Here is a 19,371-nt window from a genome sequence, read left to right on the forward strand (position 1 = left end):
CTCTGTCCTCACAGGATGTACTATACCTTCCCAATTCCCCTGACACATGACCCCTAACATTTCCCGAATGCCGCTGACCTTGATTCTTTTCACTGAGAAAGCTGGAGTAGCTCACACCTTATAAACCTGCCCTGGGCCCCCATCCTCACACACCCTCCCTCCCCTTCTGTCATAGACAACTACTCATGCCTCCTCCAAAGCTAGGGAGCATTGCACTCAGGTACTAACCTCCTTTCTCACCTAGCAGAAGGTACTGATGAAGTTATTCTTTCTTCTCACATACTTTACTCACTGGCCTAGCTCATCCGCATGAGCAAATGTACTATTATTTCAAACAAAGCAAACAAATCCTCCTGGGCTCACTGCACAGCACCTCATGGGTGCTTCTTTTCACAGTAGACTTCTCTTTTGAGTCCCTATTCTGACTTCTCTCTTATAATGCACCTCTGTACTTCTGTCACCCTTTTTCCATCAATCTACCACCGGCAAGATGGTTAATTCTCTCTTGATGAGTCTGAGGGCCCAGGTTCCTTCCTGGCCGGTCTCCAGCCTTTAATAGGGCACCACTTGCTGTTTCCCAGAACACGGCAGCTTTGGGATTTCCTCTGACTTTAGAGATGCTCTCATTCTGAGTCCTTCCAGACTTCTCGGCACTGGAGGCCCTGACCCTTCTGTTCATAGCTGGTTTCTATTTGTGTTTACTCTCTTTATGCCTGTTGTTCCAGCCAGTCTTGTAGTTATCAATTCCTCCCAACCCCCCAGCCCTCTCCAGAGCCTGACACTCAGGTTTCTACTGTTTTTTCAGTATTTCCTTCTAGCTGTTTCACTGGTATCTCAAACAACACAGTAAACTGAATTTCAGGCTTCCTTGGAGTCTGCTCTACCCCAGTCTTCCCCTTCTCACTGAAGGGCAGATGCACTCTACCACCTTGCTTGAGTCATCTCAGCCCATCCTCCTCTTTCACCCAAATCATCACCATTATAGGGAGTGCCTGTTATCTAGCACCCGATTCCCTTTTCAGTCACAGAATAGCTCTCTCTAAAAACAAGGCTGGGGTGCTCTGCCTTTCCACAGTACTCTCACCTTATTTCTTGTTTTTCTTGCTTTAGTCTCTCCATTCAGTCAGACATGCCACAGCCAATGAAGCCAGAGAACCTAGAGTCAGCCATATTAGATACAACAGGCTACAGCTAGACAGTTGAGAACCAGACATCACCACTGCTGTGTAGGGTTTTTAAGCTGGCTTTTCTCTCCACCTGGAATCCTCCTCTTGGAATCTGTGTAGCTCACTCTCTTGGTTTTTCACAAATGTCATTTTCTCAGTGAGATTTACACCCACCATCACCACCTGTAACTCCCTTCATTCCTTCATCTTGTTCTAGTTTCTCTAAAACGCATTTTACTTTCCATTAGTAGCAGCTCTCGTTACCTGAACTTCCATTATCTAAATATGTGCTGTTAAGAACTGTAAAAACTTCTGAATCCCTCACATGTGTGAAAACCTGAGTTCTAACCCCAGGGCATACATAAAGAGAACTTGGTGTAGTGTTGTGCACTTGTTGGGAAGGCTGAAACAGAAGAATCCCTGGGGCTCACTGACAGTCAACCAAACCTATTTAGAGAGTTCTAGGCCAAGGATCAGAGAAATTTTGTCTTTAAAAAACTAAGAGTGGGGAGCTGGAGAGATGGTTCAGCAGTTAAGAACACTGACTGCTCTTCCAGAGGTCCTGAGTTCAATTCCCAGCAACCACCTGGTGGCTCGCAACCATGTGTAATAAGATCTGATGCCCTCTTTTGGTGTGTCTGAAGACAGCTACAGTGTACTCAAATACATAAAATAAATAAATAATTCTTTAAAAAAATGACTTTTTCAAAATAAATAAATAAATAAAAGTGGACAACTTTGAGGAACGATATCTAGGACTGCCCTCTGGCCTACATAAACACTCCTTTCAACACACAAACATCTCTGTCCAATATATTCTGTGGGATGTAGTTTTATCTCTAGCACTGCAAAAAACAAGCCTAAACCCCAATGCACCATCTGGATGGCAAACTGTATTAATGGCACCTGCACATATAGGTAACAGGGTGCACACACAAAAGGGTGCAGTGTAGCCAGGTCTGGCCCCTGTCTGCATGCTACATGACCATTCTCACCTTTCTATCTTTCCACAAACACTTCTTTTCCATGAGTCCCAATATTGGCTTCTTGAAATTATGCAGGACACTACCAATGTGGGTCCAATTTTGGAATAATAATAATAGCAATAATTCTTATTTATTTTGTTTTTTAAGACAGGGTTTCTCTGTGTAGCCCTGGCTGTCCTGGAACTCTGTAGACCAGGCTGGCCTCAATCTAGAGATCAACCTGCTCATGCTTCCCAAGTGCTAGGATTAAAGGTGTGCATCACCACTGACCAGCTTCAGAATTATTTTCAATACCTTTAAATCTTACTTATCTATTTTTTGTGTGTGTATGAGTATTTTTTCTGCATGTGTTTCTGTATACTGTGTGTATGTGCAGTGACTGCAAAAGCCAGAAGAGGGTGATACATACCCTGGGACTGGAGAGCCACAGAGGGATGGGTGCAGAGGATGGAACTTGGGCCCTCTGGAAGAGCAGCCAGTGCTCTTTAACTACTAGGCCATCTCTTATGCAGTTATCTATTTTTTTTTTTAATTTTTAAAAAAATTGTATGTGAATATATGTGGGCATGTGTACTTAGTGCATGTGTGTGGGGCATGCACAGGTGTATACACATGTGTATGAAAGTCAAAGGACGCTATCAGTTGTCCTGTTTTATTACTCTACCTTATTACCTCCAGGCAACATATCTCACAGAGTTTGGAGCGAGGCTGGGAGCCAACAAGACCCTGTGATCTGACCCCTCTGACTCTGCCCACTTCACTGGTATTGGGTATGACAAGGCCATGTTGGCTTTTTACATGGGGTTGGGGATAGAAACTCAGATCCTCATGTGTGCACTGCAAGCACTGTCACCTGCTGAGCTATCTCCCCAGACCTCAACTTTTATTACTCTATAGTACATTTTCAATACAGAAGCAAAGAAAAAAAAGTGTTTAATACCATATAGTATCATTACAAAACATAAAACTACTCACTAATGAATATTGTCTTTTAAATTAAGCTTCTATTATTTTAAAATATTTGTTTTTGAGACAGGGCCTTGCTATATAGCCCAGGATAACATAAAACTCTAAATCCTCCTACCTCAGTCTCCTGCTCTCACTTTCTCCCATCCACTGTGGTATGAATTACCAATGTGGTAGCCACCCAGAGCAGGGCTGGAGGACAGACAGTTAATGGATGTGAAGTCTCTTTGGTGGAGTGGAGACAATGTTTGGACACCATGCCGATGGCTGTATGACTGGAAACACTGCAGCAGCTTCAGGTTGTGTGCTCCAAGTAGGTGAGTTGAATGGAATCTGAATTATAGCCCAGTAAATATGCTATTTAAAATATTATGCTATGTTTATTCCACATAGGGTGGTTTTACACATCTTTAATTCTATCACATACGAGGCAGAGGCAGGCAGATCTCTGAGAATTCCAGGCCAATCTGGACTATACAATAAGACCTTGTCTCAAGAACAAAACAACCAAAACCAACCAACCAACCAACCAACCAACCAACCAAACAAACAAACAAACACACACACACACACACAAAAAAAACCCCAAACAAAAATCCTGATAACAACAACAATAAAACCCACTGTTGTAGGGGCTGGTTCAATGATTAAGAGCACTGGCTGCTTTCAAAGGATCTTAGTTTGATTTCTATCACCCATGTGTCAGCTAATAACTGTATGTCACTCTAGTTCCAAGTGATTCGATGCCTTCTTCTGGACTTCGAGGGCATTGCATACGCATGGTACACAGACATATATAAAATAAAAATAAGAAAAGAAAAACAGCTCTTAACTTCTGAGCTAACTCTCTTCCTACCAAAACCTTTACTTTTAAATAAAAAGCATTTAAAATAGTATTTATGATAGAGCCTGGTAGGAGGAAATCAGGTCACTGCTGTGTCTTAAGTCTCTTACTTCTCCTCTCCCACTTAAGTTGCCATGAGTATGCAGCTTCCTCCTCTACCTTTGCCCACAGGCCCACAAGAACTGAAGTCTCTGAAACTGTGCATGGAAATGAATCCTTACCCTCTAATCTGATTATCTTGTGCCAGTGATGGAGAGCTCACAGTTGTTCATGTGGGCTGTTAGCATGAATGGAAGAGCTTCACCCATGGGAGCATCGGTACTTTCAGGGCAAATATCAACTCAGGGTAAATGACAAATAATACCACAACATTAATGTAGAAATGTTTTTGACTCATATCCTTGAATAGTGTCTTAGGAAGGCTTTTTGTTTGTTTCTTCTTTTGAGATAGGGTTTCTCTCTCTATCCCTGGCTGACCTAGAATTCATTATGTAAACCAGGCTAGCCTCGAACTCAGAGATCTGCCTGTCTCTGCCTCCCAAGAGCTGGGATTAATGGCGTGCACTACCACTGCCCGGTTTAGGGGGCTCATTTTTAATACTGCTGTGTAATTACAATAAGAAGCTCCTTAAAGGCAGGGTCTTTGTTTTATTCACTACTGCGCCACTTGTGCCTAAATCCATACTTAATATAAAATAAAAGCTCAACCAATATTCACTAAATGAACCAATAAGTAGGTGATCAAATAAATATAGCAATATCTGTAATTACTTTCAGCTGCTTAGAAATAAAGTAACTTAAACATTCAGAATATTTAAAATTTCTGGATAATCATAGATTTTACAGAATGTCAAATATTTAATGAGGAAATGAAATTATTTCCTTTGGCAAGAGCATTTAATGACAGAAAGGGCAAAAGAGGCAGAAAAAGTTCAATTATTCCCATACTGTTTGCATGTGAAGACAAAGGAAACACTCTCTGAGTACTGGATGCAGCCTGTGACCTGGGGTGGGATCAGGACAAGACAATGAAGCACTGAAAGCTATCACTTCCCATGCTTGTTTAGCAGCACCTAACAGATTTCAGAGGAATTTTGCACAAGGATGAACAAGGAATTAGACTGTGCTAAACAGGAGGAATCTGTTAGGAGTAATGAAAATGTTGAAGCTAAAAATTTTTTAGGTGGGTGCTAGTGAGATGGCTCAGCAGTTAAGAGCACTGACTGCTCTTCCGAAGGTCCTGAGTTCAAACCCCAGCAACCACATGGTGGCTCACAACCATCCATAATGAGATCTGATGCCCTCTTCTGGTATGTCTGAAGACAGCTATGGTGTACTTACATAAAACAATAAATAAATCTTTGGGGTAGAGTGAGCGGGGCTGGAGCAAGTGGGGCCAGAGCAAGCAGAGATCCTGAGTTCAGTACAGTATATACATATACATAAAATAAATAAATAAAAATTTAAAAAGCATTTTTAGGTTAATTTTGTATGTATAAGTGTTCTGCTGGCATCTATGTATATGTATCATGTGTATACCTAGTGCTCACAAAGGTCATAAGAGGGAATCAAATTCCCTAGAACGGAAGGAAAAGATGGTTGTGAGCCACCATGTGGGAACTGAACTCAGCTCTTTTGGAAGAACAAGTGCTTTTAATTGCTGAGCCATGTCTTCAGCTATAGAAATTTGATGTTTTAAAAAAATATTTTTATTGTTAGACATGGTAGAGCACACCTTTAATCCCAGCATTCAGAAGGCAGATGGATTTCTGAGAGTTCAAGGCCATCTGGTTATACATAGTGAGTTATAGAATACCCAGAGCTACATAGTGAGACCATGCATCAAAAAAAAAATTTTTTTTTGGTTTGGTTTTTCGAGACAGGGTTTCTCTGTGTAGCTCTGGTTGTCCTGGAACTTACTCTGTAGACCAGGCTGGCCTCGAATTCAGAGATTTACCTGCCTCTGCCTCCCAAGTGGTGGGATTAAAGGCGTGTGCCACCACCACCCAGTATGTTTTTTTTGTTTTTACTTTTAGTTACCGGTATGTGTGAGTCTGTGTATATGTGCACATGCCCAAGAAAGCCAGAGGTGTTGGATTCCCTGGACCTAGAGTTACAGGCAGTCGTGAGCTGTCTTACTTGGATGCTGGAACACAATTCAGGGTTTCTGAAAGAGCAGTATAAGTTCTTTTTGTTGTTTGAGGCAGGGCCTCTCTATGTAAACCAGGTTGATCTTGAGTTCACAAACATCTGCCTGCCTCTGCCTTCCAAGTTCTGTGTTCAAACTTGTATCCACCATACCTGACTAGTACATGGTCTTAACTGCAGACCCATTTTTCTAGTCAGTTGTAAGCCACTATGTGGGAATCAACCCAGGTCCTTTGGAAAAGCAACTAGTGCTCACAACCACTGAGCCATCTCTTCAGCCCCTCGGCTGTAAATTTTAATGGAGGTCATTTACTATAATAAATATCATATAGCAAGCTAGATAATCAATATGATGGTTTGTAGGGAATCACCATATAGTTCATTGTTTTTTAAGACATGAGACTTAGGGATGGAGAGATGGCTCAGTGGTTAAGAGTACTGGCTACTCTTCCTGAGTTCAATTCCCTGAAACCACATGGTGGCTCATGACTATCTATATATAATGTGATAGGATGCCCTCTTCTGGTATTTGGGTGTACATGTAAATAGAGCACTTATACACATTAATAAATCTTTAAAAAGAGAAAGCCGGGCAGTGGTGGCGCACGCCTTTAATCCCAGCACATGGGAGGCAGAGGCAGGTGGATTTCTGAAGGACCATTTTGCTTTTCAAAATAAAATATAAGGAAACTGAGGACCCAGATTAAAGGTGGAATTGGGACTCTGTATGTCTCATGCTCAGCTGCTCCTCCACAATTGTTCCCCACATAGCTGAGGAGAGGAGAGGTTCCAGGGAATTTCTATAGCTAGAACATTAAAAGGCACTATCTGAGCTTCCTTAGGCTCAGAACATCACTGTTCAACTTACCTGCAGCTTCACAGCAATGACTACTGAGTTAAGATCTTTGTCCATTTCTTTAAGCATAACAAGTTTCTTCAGAGTCAAGCTGAAGAGCCTAGAAAAATACAGAGAAAGAAGGTCCTGTTAAATATGAGAACATCTACTGTGGAAACCTGGTCTACTTAAGTAAGACTATGAGAAGGTCAATCAAGGTAAAAGAGCTTTAGCTTGTATATTTGAAGTGTAAAAGGCATATCATTCTGCAGACTTCAGTGAATGTTTGTTTATATATATATATCTCAAGCCCAACCCACACTTTCTATTATTAATGTGGAGCAGCTTCAAGGGACATAAGAAGCAGAGACATGGTTATTTTCTCAGTTTCTCCCCTATCTGCCATCTAAGCATAAAGCAAAATGATCTCTCTCTCTCTCTCTCTCTTTCTCTCTCTCTCTCTCTCTCTCTCACACACACACACACACACAGTTGCAAAATAAGTAAAAGGAGATACTTGCTAAAAACTTCAGGATTTTATAGCTAACTACAAAATACTTCAGATATAAAAGCAGATGAAACCAACAGGATAAGTTTTAATAAATGTTCCATTGAGGAGAGGAACAATACAGGAACACATTAATCCTTTCTGTAAGATTTTAAATGTTCAAAGGAATAAACAAAAGCAAGGGGAAAAAAAGAATAAAGAAGGTTTTTTGTTTGTTTGTTTGTTTTTCAAAAAAGACAGGGTTTCTCTGTATAGTTCTGGCTGTCCTGGAACAGGATCAGGGTGGCCTTGAACTCAGAAATCAGCCTGCCTCTGCCTCCCAAGTGCTGGGATTAAAGGTGTGCACCACCATGGCCCAGCAAGTAAGTTTTATTCTGCAAATATTAACATTAAAGTGGTTAAAGCATCATGGTAATGGGAAAAGAGTAAACAGAAGAATTGATGGCAAGAAACACAGTCTGAACTTACACTTAAGTATAGATAGGAATTTACTGTAGGCAGATGAATTATTCAATTAACAAACAGTACCATACTGGAAAACTAGCTCTATGAACAAAAACAATGATTCCTTATAACAAAGGCGGCTCATAAGTTAAATAAAACAAGGAAAGTGCTGGGCAGTACTGGCACATACCTTCAATTCCAGTTAAAATGAACTTAAAGCCCACTCATGCAAGCAAAGAGAAGAATAATGATTAGACAAGTAGGTGCTGGAGAGATGCTCAGTGGCGAAGAGCGCTTGGAGCTCTTCCAGAAGAGCAGCACAGTTCACTCCAGCACCCACGGAGAACCTGCATACACAGGGTGAAAAGAAAACCTCATATTCAGATGATGTTTATATGCAAATTCTGCTAAATATTCTAAAAAAAAAAAAAAACCTTAACCCTATACACATTTTCCAGAGGATCTAAAGGAAGAGAAAGATTCCAATTTTATAAGGTCAAAGAGAACCTTACTGTACATCATCAAAGAAGAATGACAAACCAATCTCACATCAGCATGACTGAACTTAAAGAAACAAATGTCACTGCTTTCAGGGCAATGTTTAAAAGCTTATTTGGGAAATTCAAAAGAATCTCATTATTACTTTTAATAGATTTAATCAAGACTGCTAAATTCCTGAAAACCAACTACATTTCTAAATACCAGTGACAAACAAAATGTAATTTTAAAAAGATATAATTTACAAAGCCTGGGGATAAGACAGCAGTAGTGATAGTGAACGGACAAATGCTGGGCATTTACCACAAAGCTCATTACCTCTGCTCTACAGTAAAGGGAAGGGAGATGCAGAATGTTGATCACCTAAGATGACCTTAAACTCAGGCAAGCTGGCTCTGGAGCATTTCCTCTTAACCATTCATTCCTCCAAGTTGACTCCCTCTGCAACATGTGCTAGCCCTGCATGGAAAGCTACTGCACACATACAAGTGACTAAGTAAAAGAGATGCTACACTCATGTGTATGGAATGCTAGCATTCTATTTGTCCTCTCAGCGGACACTGAAAGTAACACAGCACTGAGAAAACTCCAGTAGGACTTCCCATAGACATCCAAATTCAACACTCACAAAGAAAGCCCAAAGGCCAAGAAAAAATACTTTTGAAGAAGAGAAGATCGGATAATCAGACTTCCTGTAAAGCAGCACTACTTGAGGAAGTTCGGTATACTGAAAGAACGAAAGATTGTGGAAAAGAACACAGTGCAACAGTCTCACAATTATGCAAAAATCTGATAAAAGATGATGGCAGGGCTAGAAGCGAAGAAGCAGGCCTGTTCATCCCAGCACAGGAATACCTGTTCTTTCAGCGGGTGGCAGAGGCAGGATCACGAGGAGGAAGAGGAGAGAAAGGCAGAGAAGCAGCAGTCTTCCCTAGCCAGGAAAAGGACTAACTACACAGAATACTCTTCAGCTTATACATGAGATATAAGTTTTAGAATACAGGACCACATTCTTTAAAAAATTTTATTTATATTTTAATTAATTAATTGTGTATACATGTTTGTGGGCATGTGTGCCGCATCATGCATACAATAGTCAGAGAACAGAACTGATTCTTTTACTACACGGGGCCTGGGGCTGTGGATCTAGCTCGGGCTTTGCAGAGGGCAACTTTAACCACTGAACCAGCTCACCAACCCCAGGACAGTATTATTATGAATCTGAGATATTCTAAAAACAAGATACTGGGAACAATAAATTCAACTCTGTGAAAATTAGGATTTTCTGCTAGCAGGAAATACCATATAAACAGTAAAATGACAGGGGCTGGAGAAATGGATCAGTGGTTAAGAACACTGGCTGCTCAACCAGAGATCCTGAATTCAATTCCCAGCAACCATATGGTGGCTCACAACCATCTATAAAGAGTTCTGATGCCTTCTTCTGGCATGCAGTTGTACATGTAGACAGAGTACTCCTATACATAAATAAAAATCTTTAAAAAAATAATTAAAAAGACAGTCACAACTTTGGAGAAAATATTTGAAACTCATAATGCTAACAAAGTATGTAGAACAAAGAAGGCTGGCAAATCAATATAAGAACGGGCAAAGGACACAAACAGATTGTGTTTCCAAGAGGAAATGTTAATGGCTGATAAATATTAAAAAAAATCAGGGAAATACAAATTGAAATCATAATACAAATTTGGCAAAATTATGTATGAGTGGCAATGTGGTACAATGGGAACTCATATGCTGCTGTGTGAGCATCATCTAAATCACTTTAGAAAACTATGAACATCTGCGGAACCCACTCTCCAGCAATCACTCACTGGCTAGATGGCACTGAGCTTGCTACCTTGCCTCCTCCCTTTGCCTCTGTGTCTCCATCTATAAAATGAACATGTAATAACATCAACTCACGGCGCTGCCAAGGGAGTCATGCATAAAAAAGTGAGAACACTACCTTGCCTCCCACAGTAAGAACTCTATATGCAACACTGCTTGCATTATGCATAGTAGAATCCTCCTAAGTGCCACCAGAAGCAGCCCAAAAAGCTGTAGTACAGCCATGCATTCACTGCTACCCAACAGAAAAAAAATTAATGAGTTAAGATTTTAACTCATTAATTGAAATTGATTTTCAATTATCAATTTCTTTCTAAGCATAGTACCACGTGTGTGGGTAGGGAGAAACCAAGTTAGAGAAGACCGCAGTGAATAGTACATAAAATTTAAAACCAAACAAAAACTATCTAATAATTGTATAGGGACTCAGGAGGGGAAACTCTAAAGAACTGAGTGACACATGAACAAAAGGAGGTTGCGATATTTAGAGAAACAAAATAAGCAGGAATGTCTGGAGCTTGCACAATATAAAAATGAAAAGTGAAAGCTAGACTCTGCAATGGGGGCTTTGATTTTGCTTATGATGGATAATACTGATAATTTATAAACAAGAAAATCATTATATACAATGATTCAGGTAAAAATATTCTGCTTAGGTGAAATTAGACCTCCCAGAGAAAGTAGAAAATCCACTAGTTAGCAGGCTAAGGCTGTGGTCCAGCTAAGTCAGGAGAAAAGTTTGATCTCATACCCTAGATAATGAATGATAGAGAGTGGAATTCACAAATATTCTAGTAGACTGCTTATGTCTTGCTAATAGACTGAATGCAGGGTCTGGGAAAAAAGAAAACTTCATGAAAGTTCTGAGATGTTGGCTTCAGCAACAGGCTGGGTGATGGTAGTACCTTTAATAAGATGAAGGAGGAGACAGGGAAGTTCTGGGGCAGGGTTTGAAACATCTCGACTATACAGGTGCACACTAGATAGCTGGTTGTGGATGTCTCCAGCTCAAGAAAAAATTCAGGCTAGAGTTACGAATTTGGAAATCAAAGCAGAGGACTGACAACTGAGATCTTCCAGAGGAGTTCAAACAGGAAAAAGATGACCCTTGGGCAGATGAGAAAGACTGAGTTGTTGCCAGTGAGATAGGAAACCAACACTTAATGAGAACACAGGAGGAACTGTAAATGCAGTCCACAGGTAGAATGAGATGAGCATAGAAGGTTGACTGGTAAATGTTACAAAATGGTGAACACTAGTGACCCTAATCCTACACATTCCAGTAGCATACAAAACTTCAAATGAAAGATGCCAGACATGTAAATAGCTGCCAATAAAGTAAGGGAATCAGAAAATAAGATTTCAAGCTAGGAAAAGCAATGTGGCAAGGTGGGGGGAATGGAAACTTCACTTTGGCTTCCACAAGGTCTAGCAGATCAGTCTACCATCAACACAGCCACCTTTTTAAAGGTTTTGGGACCAAATGGTCTCTCATCTAATTTTCCCTGTAGTCTCAAGGTGCTCCCTGGTAAGAGAAATGTGGTTTTATCTGAAAATACAAGGAAGAGAAAAGAATGGGAATCTGAAGTAGACATTTCTGGTTTCTTTGGAGATTCAGTTGTGTCATGTGGTGTTTTTCTGGAAGCTGCCTTATGAGAGGATGTTTTGCTGAAGCAGACACTTGAGAGGATACGTGATGTTTGGAAAGAGTACAATTAGGACCCAACAGACAGCGAATAACGCTCTTGCAAGGCTTTGCTGGTCTCCGCTGATATTCATTTGTTGTGAGTTCATAGAAAGAAAAGTGCCAAAAGAACTTCTCATGGTACTCGGGCTACTTCTTGTTACTTCTGCAGACTCATGCCATGGCCTTCAGACTCATGGCAGAGCCTCCAGGTTTCTTCTGGATTGAGCTGCTTCTATTGATCTATGTTTGCTGATTAGACTGCACTGCCGCCATTGATTTGTGTTTGAAGTTTTATTTATTTATTTATTTAAAAGAAAGAAATCTTTTTTTAAAAAGAATTATTTATTTTATGTATTTGAGTACGCTGTCACTGTCTTCAGATACACCAGAAGAGGGCATCGGATTTCATTACAGATGGTTGTGAGCCACCATGTGGTTGCTGGGAATTGAACTCAGGACCTCTGGAAGAGCAGTCAGTGCTCTTAGCCAACATCTCCAGTCCCATGTTTGAAGTTTTAGACTGGACTGTTGATATCTTTTTTTTTTTTCTTTTTTTTTGTTTTTTTGAGACAGGGTTTCTCTGTATAGTCCTGGCTGTCCTGGAACTCACTTTGTAGACCAGGCTGGCCTCAAACTCAGAAATCCGCCTGTCTCTGCCTCCCAAGTGCTAGGATTAAAGGCATGTGCCACCACTGCCTGGCCCCTGATGATATCTTGACAATGAAGATTGGAATCACCCCAAAGAACGACTTCTAAATAGATCTATGACTTCCACTTCCTAGTAACCTTTCTTTTTTTCCTAACTCTGGTAGGTGGGCTAGGAGGGAGGTTGAAGGATTTAAGAACCCTTATTAAAGCAGGTTTAAAAAAATCTAACCCTACAGGAATTAGAATGTAACAAACCAAGACAGAAATTAATAGACTTTAAAAAGTAGTTTTCATGTCTTTACTAAACATGCACAAAAGTATCCAGAAAGGAGCAGTTATACTCTCTTGTAGCACCACCCCAAGATTAAAGGGCTTTCTCTAAAGTCCCATAAGTGAGTTGATCAATATTTCCTTTGTGATCAATCTTAACTGATGAACTCCATCACATCCATGGATGAAATCTTTTAATTCTGCAAAGCTCAAAAGAAGTGCTATAATAGCTAATTATGAACATCTTTGTTCTGTTTTCCTAGTTCTGGAGGCATCACAGGTATCCAGACATCTCAGCTTCACAAAGACTGAAGAGCTGACACAGGAAACGCTATTCTGTGGTTCAGCTTGTCTTGCTAGTTGTTCTTCTCCTTACTTCACTCCCTCCCCCACCCCTCTCTCCTTACTTCACTCTTTCCCCTACCTCCCTCATCTCCTCCAGCTGTGCAGATCCTTACTGTCTGAACGAACAAAACAAGAAAATGGAGTAATTTGGATTTAAAATGGTTTTCTTCATCAAAAAAAAAATATTAAAAATTTCAAAAGTAGGTCCTGCTGTGGACTGCTATAAATTGTGACTACCTTTAAGTAGCACATTTAAAATTATTATAATAGCCAGGTTGCTTTTTTATCGAGAGACAATTCCATCTTTCTCTGATCTCTCTATACATTCCAGACCAAGGTAAAACCTGAATTTCTGTAGATACATCAAGAACTGCTGGGATAATGGTAGGAGTAGGAATGATAGGACAATCCTTACACATCCCTAACAAAGAGCTTCACTCAGGAAAAAAGTCATTATTGTTTGAAAATACTGGGTTTTGAATATATTAGGGAGGAGTTAAGGAGGCACAATCTCAAAATTGGTATAGTGATTACTTCAAGCTGAATTCACTTGAGGAAATTGTTTGCTTTTGCCTACATGCACGAAACTATAAGGATTATTCTGGAAGGGATGACCTTCATATAGTAGGTGAAAATAGCCTTCATCACCAGAGACTGATCACCTAGGGCTGCCATGAGCCTATATAAACAGCTCTAAAGTGACCCTCATTTCACACTAACTTCACTCCTTGACATCTTTTACTGACAAAACTAGAGTTTACTACCCTAATCCAGATTCTCATTTGTCCTTTTTCACTCAGAGATTAATTATTCTTTTGAAATGTAAAACATACCATGCTTTCATTATTTCTTTGTATTTTTTGTATATCACTGTCTTCTGAAGATTTCCACTGTACATATGAAATTAATGAAACAGGTATGATTTCCTCTTATTCCTTAAGAGTTTTAGCATCAGCCAAAGAGTGCATATAAGAAATACAGAGTTGAGGGGAACATCTTTCTCCCCTGTGGTTTCACACCACAGCTATCTATTTTAAGACCTCGAAAACAAGAATTCCCAGACATGTCATGCACATATGGGCAGCACTAATTGGACTCAGTAGTTATAATGAAGGAGGGGGAGGAGATAGTCTGTGTGTGGGTGGGTGGGGCTTGGGGAGCCTAGCAGGAGTTGGAACAGGAGAGTTAAAATACATTGATAAAAATATATTGTATACATGTATGAAAGTCTCAAAGAATAAATAATTATGAACATTAAAAAAAAAACAACTTCTGGATGAGCACCTTCAGGTCTACTATGGGGCCCTAACACATGAGTTACAGATTTTAGACCTCCTTAATCAGCTAGCTTTGTACAAGCAGATTTGCAGACAATGTGAAGATAAGCTAGCAGGCTTTAAAGTAATTTAATACTGGAGCTGGCAGGGACACTGGGGGAAGAACAACAGCAGGTCAGACTCTAACGATAATCACTACCAAGGAAGTAGTAAACAGTAAACAGTTAACCTTCTTTTGATACTTTAAAATAACTCTTCAAGAGTTATAAAATAACTCTTGAAATAACTCTCTCAAATAATATCATTTGTAGTTATTTATTTACTTATTTACTCATTCTTTAATGAACAATGTAAAAAATAACTCTAAAAAAATAAAATTAGGAGCAAGGTATAGTGGTGGATGCTTTAATTCTAGCACTCAGGAAGCAGGTGAATTCAAGGCTAGTATGGTTGATATAAGTGAGTTTCAGGACAGCCAAGGCTACATAGACACCCTGTCTCAAAATAAACAAACAAACATACAAACCATCAAACAATAATAAAATAAAATAAGGGGTCCGGAGAGAGGGCTCAATGGTTAAGAACACTTACTACTCTTTCAGAGGCCCAGAGTCTGTTTACCAGCATCCATGTTGGGCAGCTTACAACCCAGCTCCAGAGGTTATGACACCTCTCACCTCTACTGACACTTATACTGGCATATGGATAATTAAATAGAAAACAAACCTTAAAAATACTTTCTAGGGCTGGAGAGAGTGCTCAATGGTTAAGAATACTGGCTCTTGCAGGGAACTGAATCTGATTTCTCAGTATCCACATGGTGGGTCTCAACCATCGATAACTCCTTCTAGGGGATCCAACACCTTTTCAGACCTCTGCAAGCACCAGGCTTGGACATAGTACACACAGCATGCATGTGTAGAGAGCACAAGGTTCTTGTGCTTTCTGATAAGCACTAGGGAAACCAAGAATGTTAAACAAACACATAGGTTTGTCTGTTGAGCAGAAGGGATAAATACTTTTTTCCACACAGAATGCTGGGAGGGAATGTTGTTAATATCCCGGTGATTTATGCTATCTGTAGGGCCAGGCCACACCTGAATTACCCAGACTACTATGTTTATCCAAGGCTCTTTCTCCTTAGACCTTTATCTTGACCATTGCTTCTCAGTCAATAGAACCTAGGGGGAAAAGTCACATGTACGTTGTGGTTTGGTGACCTCTACAATATCTGTCGAGTGAGACCACACCTGATCCTCCATGAGGTCTTAAGCTATAGAGCCCATCTTTATGGAAGAGGTTACACACACTATGCAAAAAAGTTTCCATGTAGTCATACCTTAAAGCTTTACTGTGCACATGAGACTGAGTTAAGTGTTACCAGGAAACATTTTTCCAAAACTGTACTGTACTTAAATATCTAAAATATAAACTGCCCAATGTCAGACTCTAGAAGTTTGAACCAACATCAGCTACTAAGTTGTACTGAACTGGATTTCCTACTAACCTCAATCAGATGTTCCTCTGCTGACCATGGCCCCACAAACATGCAGGTCAAATATTTATGCACATAAAATAAAATAAAACTAAACAATTTAGATTCTTAAAACGTATTTGTGTGGGGGCAAAGTGTACCACGGTACACTCTAAGTCAGAAGATGTTCTGCAAGAATTGGTCCTCTCCTACTATATAGATCATTACTGTGATCTATATAGTGATCATTACTGAAGTGTTCAGGCTTGGTGGCAACACTCTTTATCTGCTTAGCTATCATCTCACCAGCCCTTTCACTTGAGTTTTAAAAGGTGAGTTTGTTTACTTAAAACTATTTTCTAACTAGTTACAGAACCAAGCAAGAGTCCACCTAGTCCAGCTGCAATCTCTTTTGGGCTAATAATAATGATGATGGTAATAACAACAACAGGCTGGGCGGTGGTGGCACACACCTTTAATCCCAGAACTTGGGAGGCAGAGGCAGGTGGATTTCTGAGTTCGAGGCCAACCTGGTCTACAGAGTGAGTTCCAGGACAGCCAGAGCTACACAGAGAAACCCTGTCTCGAAAAACAAACAAAACAAAACAAAACAAAAAATTAATAATAATAACAACAACAACAATTATTATTATTATTGTTTCCTTTTTCTTTTCTAGCTTGGTTATTTGAGACATAGTCTGTGATTTATTCCAGGTGTTTGCTACCTTATTCAGTTTGTAGTTCCTTTATAAAGCTGCCCCTTCTATAGGTCAAGTGAACCTGCGTGTGTGTGTGTGTGTGTGTGTGTGTGTGTGTGTGTGTGTGTGTGCCCTGCAGCAAACCCTTTGTGGCTGTACTACTAGGCAGTCCTCCCTGTTTGCCCTCAGATATTAGCTAGAATGCACCAAGGTCTGCAGAGTATACTTTCACCACCTAAGGCTCAAACTAGACAAAGAAAACACTGAAAGCCCAGTGTGAATCAATACAGTTGTAATTCCAGCCACTTGCAAAACTGAGGCAGGAGGATTTCAAGTTCAAGGCCAATCTGGGCATTTTAGGGAGACACTTGTGTAAGGATAAAAAGGGCTGAGAATGTAGCTCAGTAGAGCACTTTCCTAGCATGACTGATGTTCCAGAACTACTCTCTAACATGTGAGACAGAGGGGAGAGGCATCAGAAAGTCTGCTTATTTCTAGTTCTCTATGCCAACAAACTTATTATTTCAAGCCTCTCCACAGCCCCTCCTTTTCTGATTTTTCCATTGTAGGTCAAGCTTTCTTCCTTCTTTAAAGTCTGCAGTTTTCCTACCTCTTCAAGCTCTCATCTAGTTCTACCTTGTGCTAAAGGACAGAGACTATGTCTTCCTCTTATTTGGAGACTTCCAATTTCCAACAAAGTGATGTGAAAGAAAACGGGTATTGTATAGCTTTCTTAATTAAAACTATCCAATGTAAAAATATTAAGAAAAAATGTTTCACCCCACTACACATAAAACCCATATTTTCATCCAACAGCTTCTTAATTGGACAACACTAGCTCAGATTAAAGGGCACTAAATTACTCCTTTCTAAACAGTGACACAAATGCAGAATATTTTCTCTCTTTGTTGCACTGGGCACTTTGCCAAGTCTTTTTCTAATTAGGTCCCGTGGTTATTAATTCCTTAATCTGTTAGCAAGCCTTGCCTTAAAAAAAAAAAAAAAAGGAGCTGGAGAGATGGCTCAGTGGTTAAGAGCATTGGCTGCTCTTCCAGAGGCCCTGAGCTCAATTCCCAGCAACCACATGGTGGCTGACAACCATCTGTAATGGGATCTAACTCTTTTTTTTTTTGGTGTGCATGCTAACAGACCAGTCCTATACATAAAATAAATAAATCTAAAAAAAGAAAACAAGTCCTACATTGAGGAGAGGGAACTTGTAGAGGCCACCTCCAGCAGGAAGACAGGAAATCAAGCGAGGGATGGGGTTGCCATCCCACAGTCACAACTCTACCCAATAATTGTTCCTGTCGGAAAGAATTACAGGGATGGAAATGAAGAGGAGCCTGAGGAAAAGAAGGTCCAGCGATAGGCCCAAGTGGGATCCAGCTCAAGGGGAGGTCCCAAGACCTGACGCTATTATGGAGGCTATGAAGCGCTCACAAAAATGGACCTAGCATGACTGCTATTCAGGAAGACCCAACAAACAGCTGAAAGAGTCAGGTGCAGATGTTTGCACCCAGCCAATGGACAGAAGCTGCTGACCCCTGTGGTTGAATTAGGGAAAAGCTGGAAGAAGCTGAGGAGAGCGGCGACCCTGTTGGAGGACCAGCAGTCTGAATTAACCTGGACACCAGAGATCTCTGACACTGGAACACCAACTAGGCAGCATACAGCAGCTGATATGAGGCCCTCAACACACATACAGTAGAGGACTGCTGGGTCTGGGCTCAAGTCAGAGAAGATGCACCTAACCCTCAAGAGAAGGGAGGCCCCGGGAAATTTAGAGGTCTGGTGGGGTAGGGGTGGGGGTTGGGGACATCCTCGTGAAGACAGCGGGGCAGGGAAGAAGTATGGGATGGGGAACAGTAGGAAGGTGGACCAGGGGAGGAATAAAATCTGGAGTTTTAAATAAATAAATAAATAAATAAATAAACAAACTTAAAAAAAAAGAAAGCAATAATAATAATAATAATAATAATAATAATAATAATAATAATAATAATAATGATAAAGGGGGGACAGGAAGAAAGAGTCTAACAATTTAGTCTAACCTGGACTGGAATTTGAGATCTTCCCACCTCACTAGGTGTGGTGGTACATGCCTTTAATCCCAGAACTGACCAGGCAGAGGAAGGCAGAAAGCTCTGTGAGTAGGCTGGCTTGCTTCTATATAGAAAAGTGTAGGCCAATAGGAGCTACAGAGTGAGACCTTGTTTCAAAACAAACTAGCCTTTTCTCTTTTCTTTTTGGTTGAGACAGGGTTTCTCTGTGTATCCCTGGCTGTCCTGGAAATGACTCTCCACCAGGCTGGCCTCAGACTCAGATCTACCTGCCTCTTCCACCTGAGTGCTGGTACTAAAGACAAGTGCCACCATCGCACTGCTAGCTTTTTCTATTCTAGCTACTTCCTCCCTATTTCCACGTTTTAGAACCAGATTGTCAATTTGTATTTGCATGTTCACCCCTGCATGTGTTACATGTGTGTCAGTGTTGGATGTTTTTCTCCATTGTTCTCCACTTTATTTTTCTCCATTTAAAAAAATTATTTTATCTTATTAATTAATTTTTTTACACTCCATATTTTATTCCCCCCCACCCGTCCACTCTCTGACTGCTCCACATCACAGACCTCTTTCTCACCCCACTGTCTCCACATGGATGTCCCCACCCCCCACCCCACCTGACCTCTAAACTCCCTGGGGCCTCCAGTCTCTTGAGGGTTA

At 40.5% G+C, this 19,371-nt stretch overlaps 1 protein-coding gene across 1 annotated transcript in view; it reads right to left on the reverse strand.

Moving 5' to 3' along the window:
- Positions 1 to 19,371, reverse strand: part of Pacs1 (phosphofurin acidic cluster sorting protein 1) — a 124,942-nt gene that overhangs the window by 30,222 nt on the left and 75,349 nt on the right. Inside the window, exon 2 of the mRNA XM_031389271.1 lies at positions 6,979 to 7,066. Within this exon, the coding sequence (XP_031245131.1) occupies positions 6,979 to 7,066 (88 nt within the window). The remainder of the gene's footprint in view (positions 1 to 6,978; positions 7,067 to 19,371) is intronic.

Source organism: Mastomys coucha, unplaced genomic scaffold (assembly GCF_008632895.1).
Source record: "Mastomys coucha isolate ucsf_1 unplaced genomic scaffold, UCSF_Mcou_1 pScaffold21, whole genome shotgun sequence".
Taxonomy (NCBI): domain Eukaryota; kingdom Metazoa; phylum Chordata; class Mammalia; order Rodentia; family Muridae; genus Mastomys; species Mastomys coucha.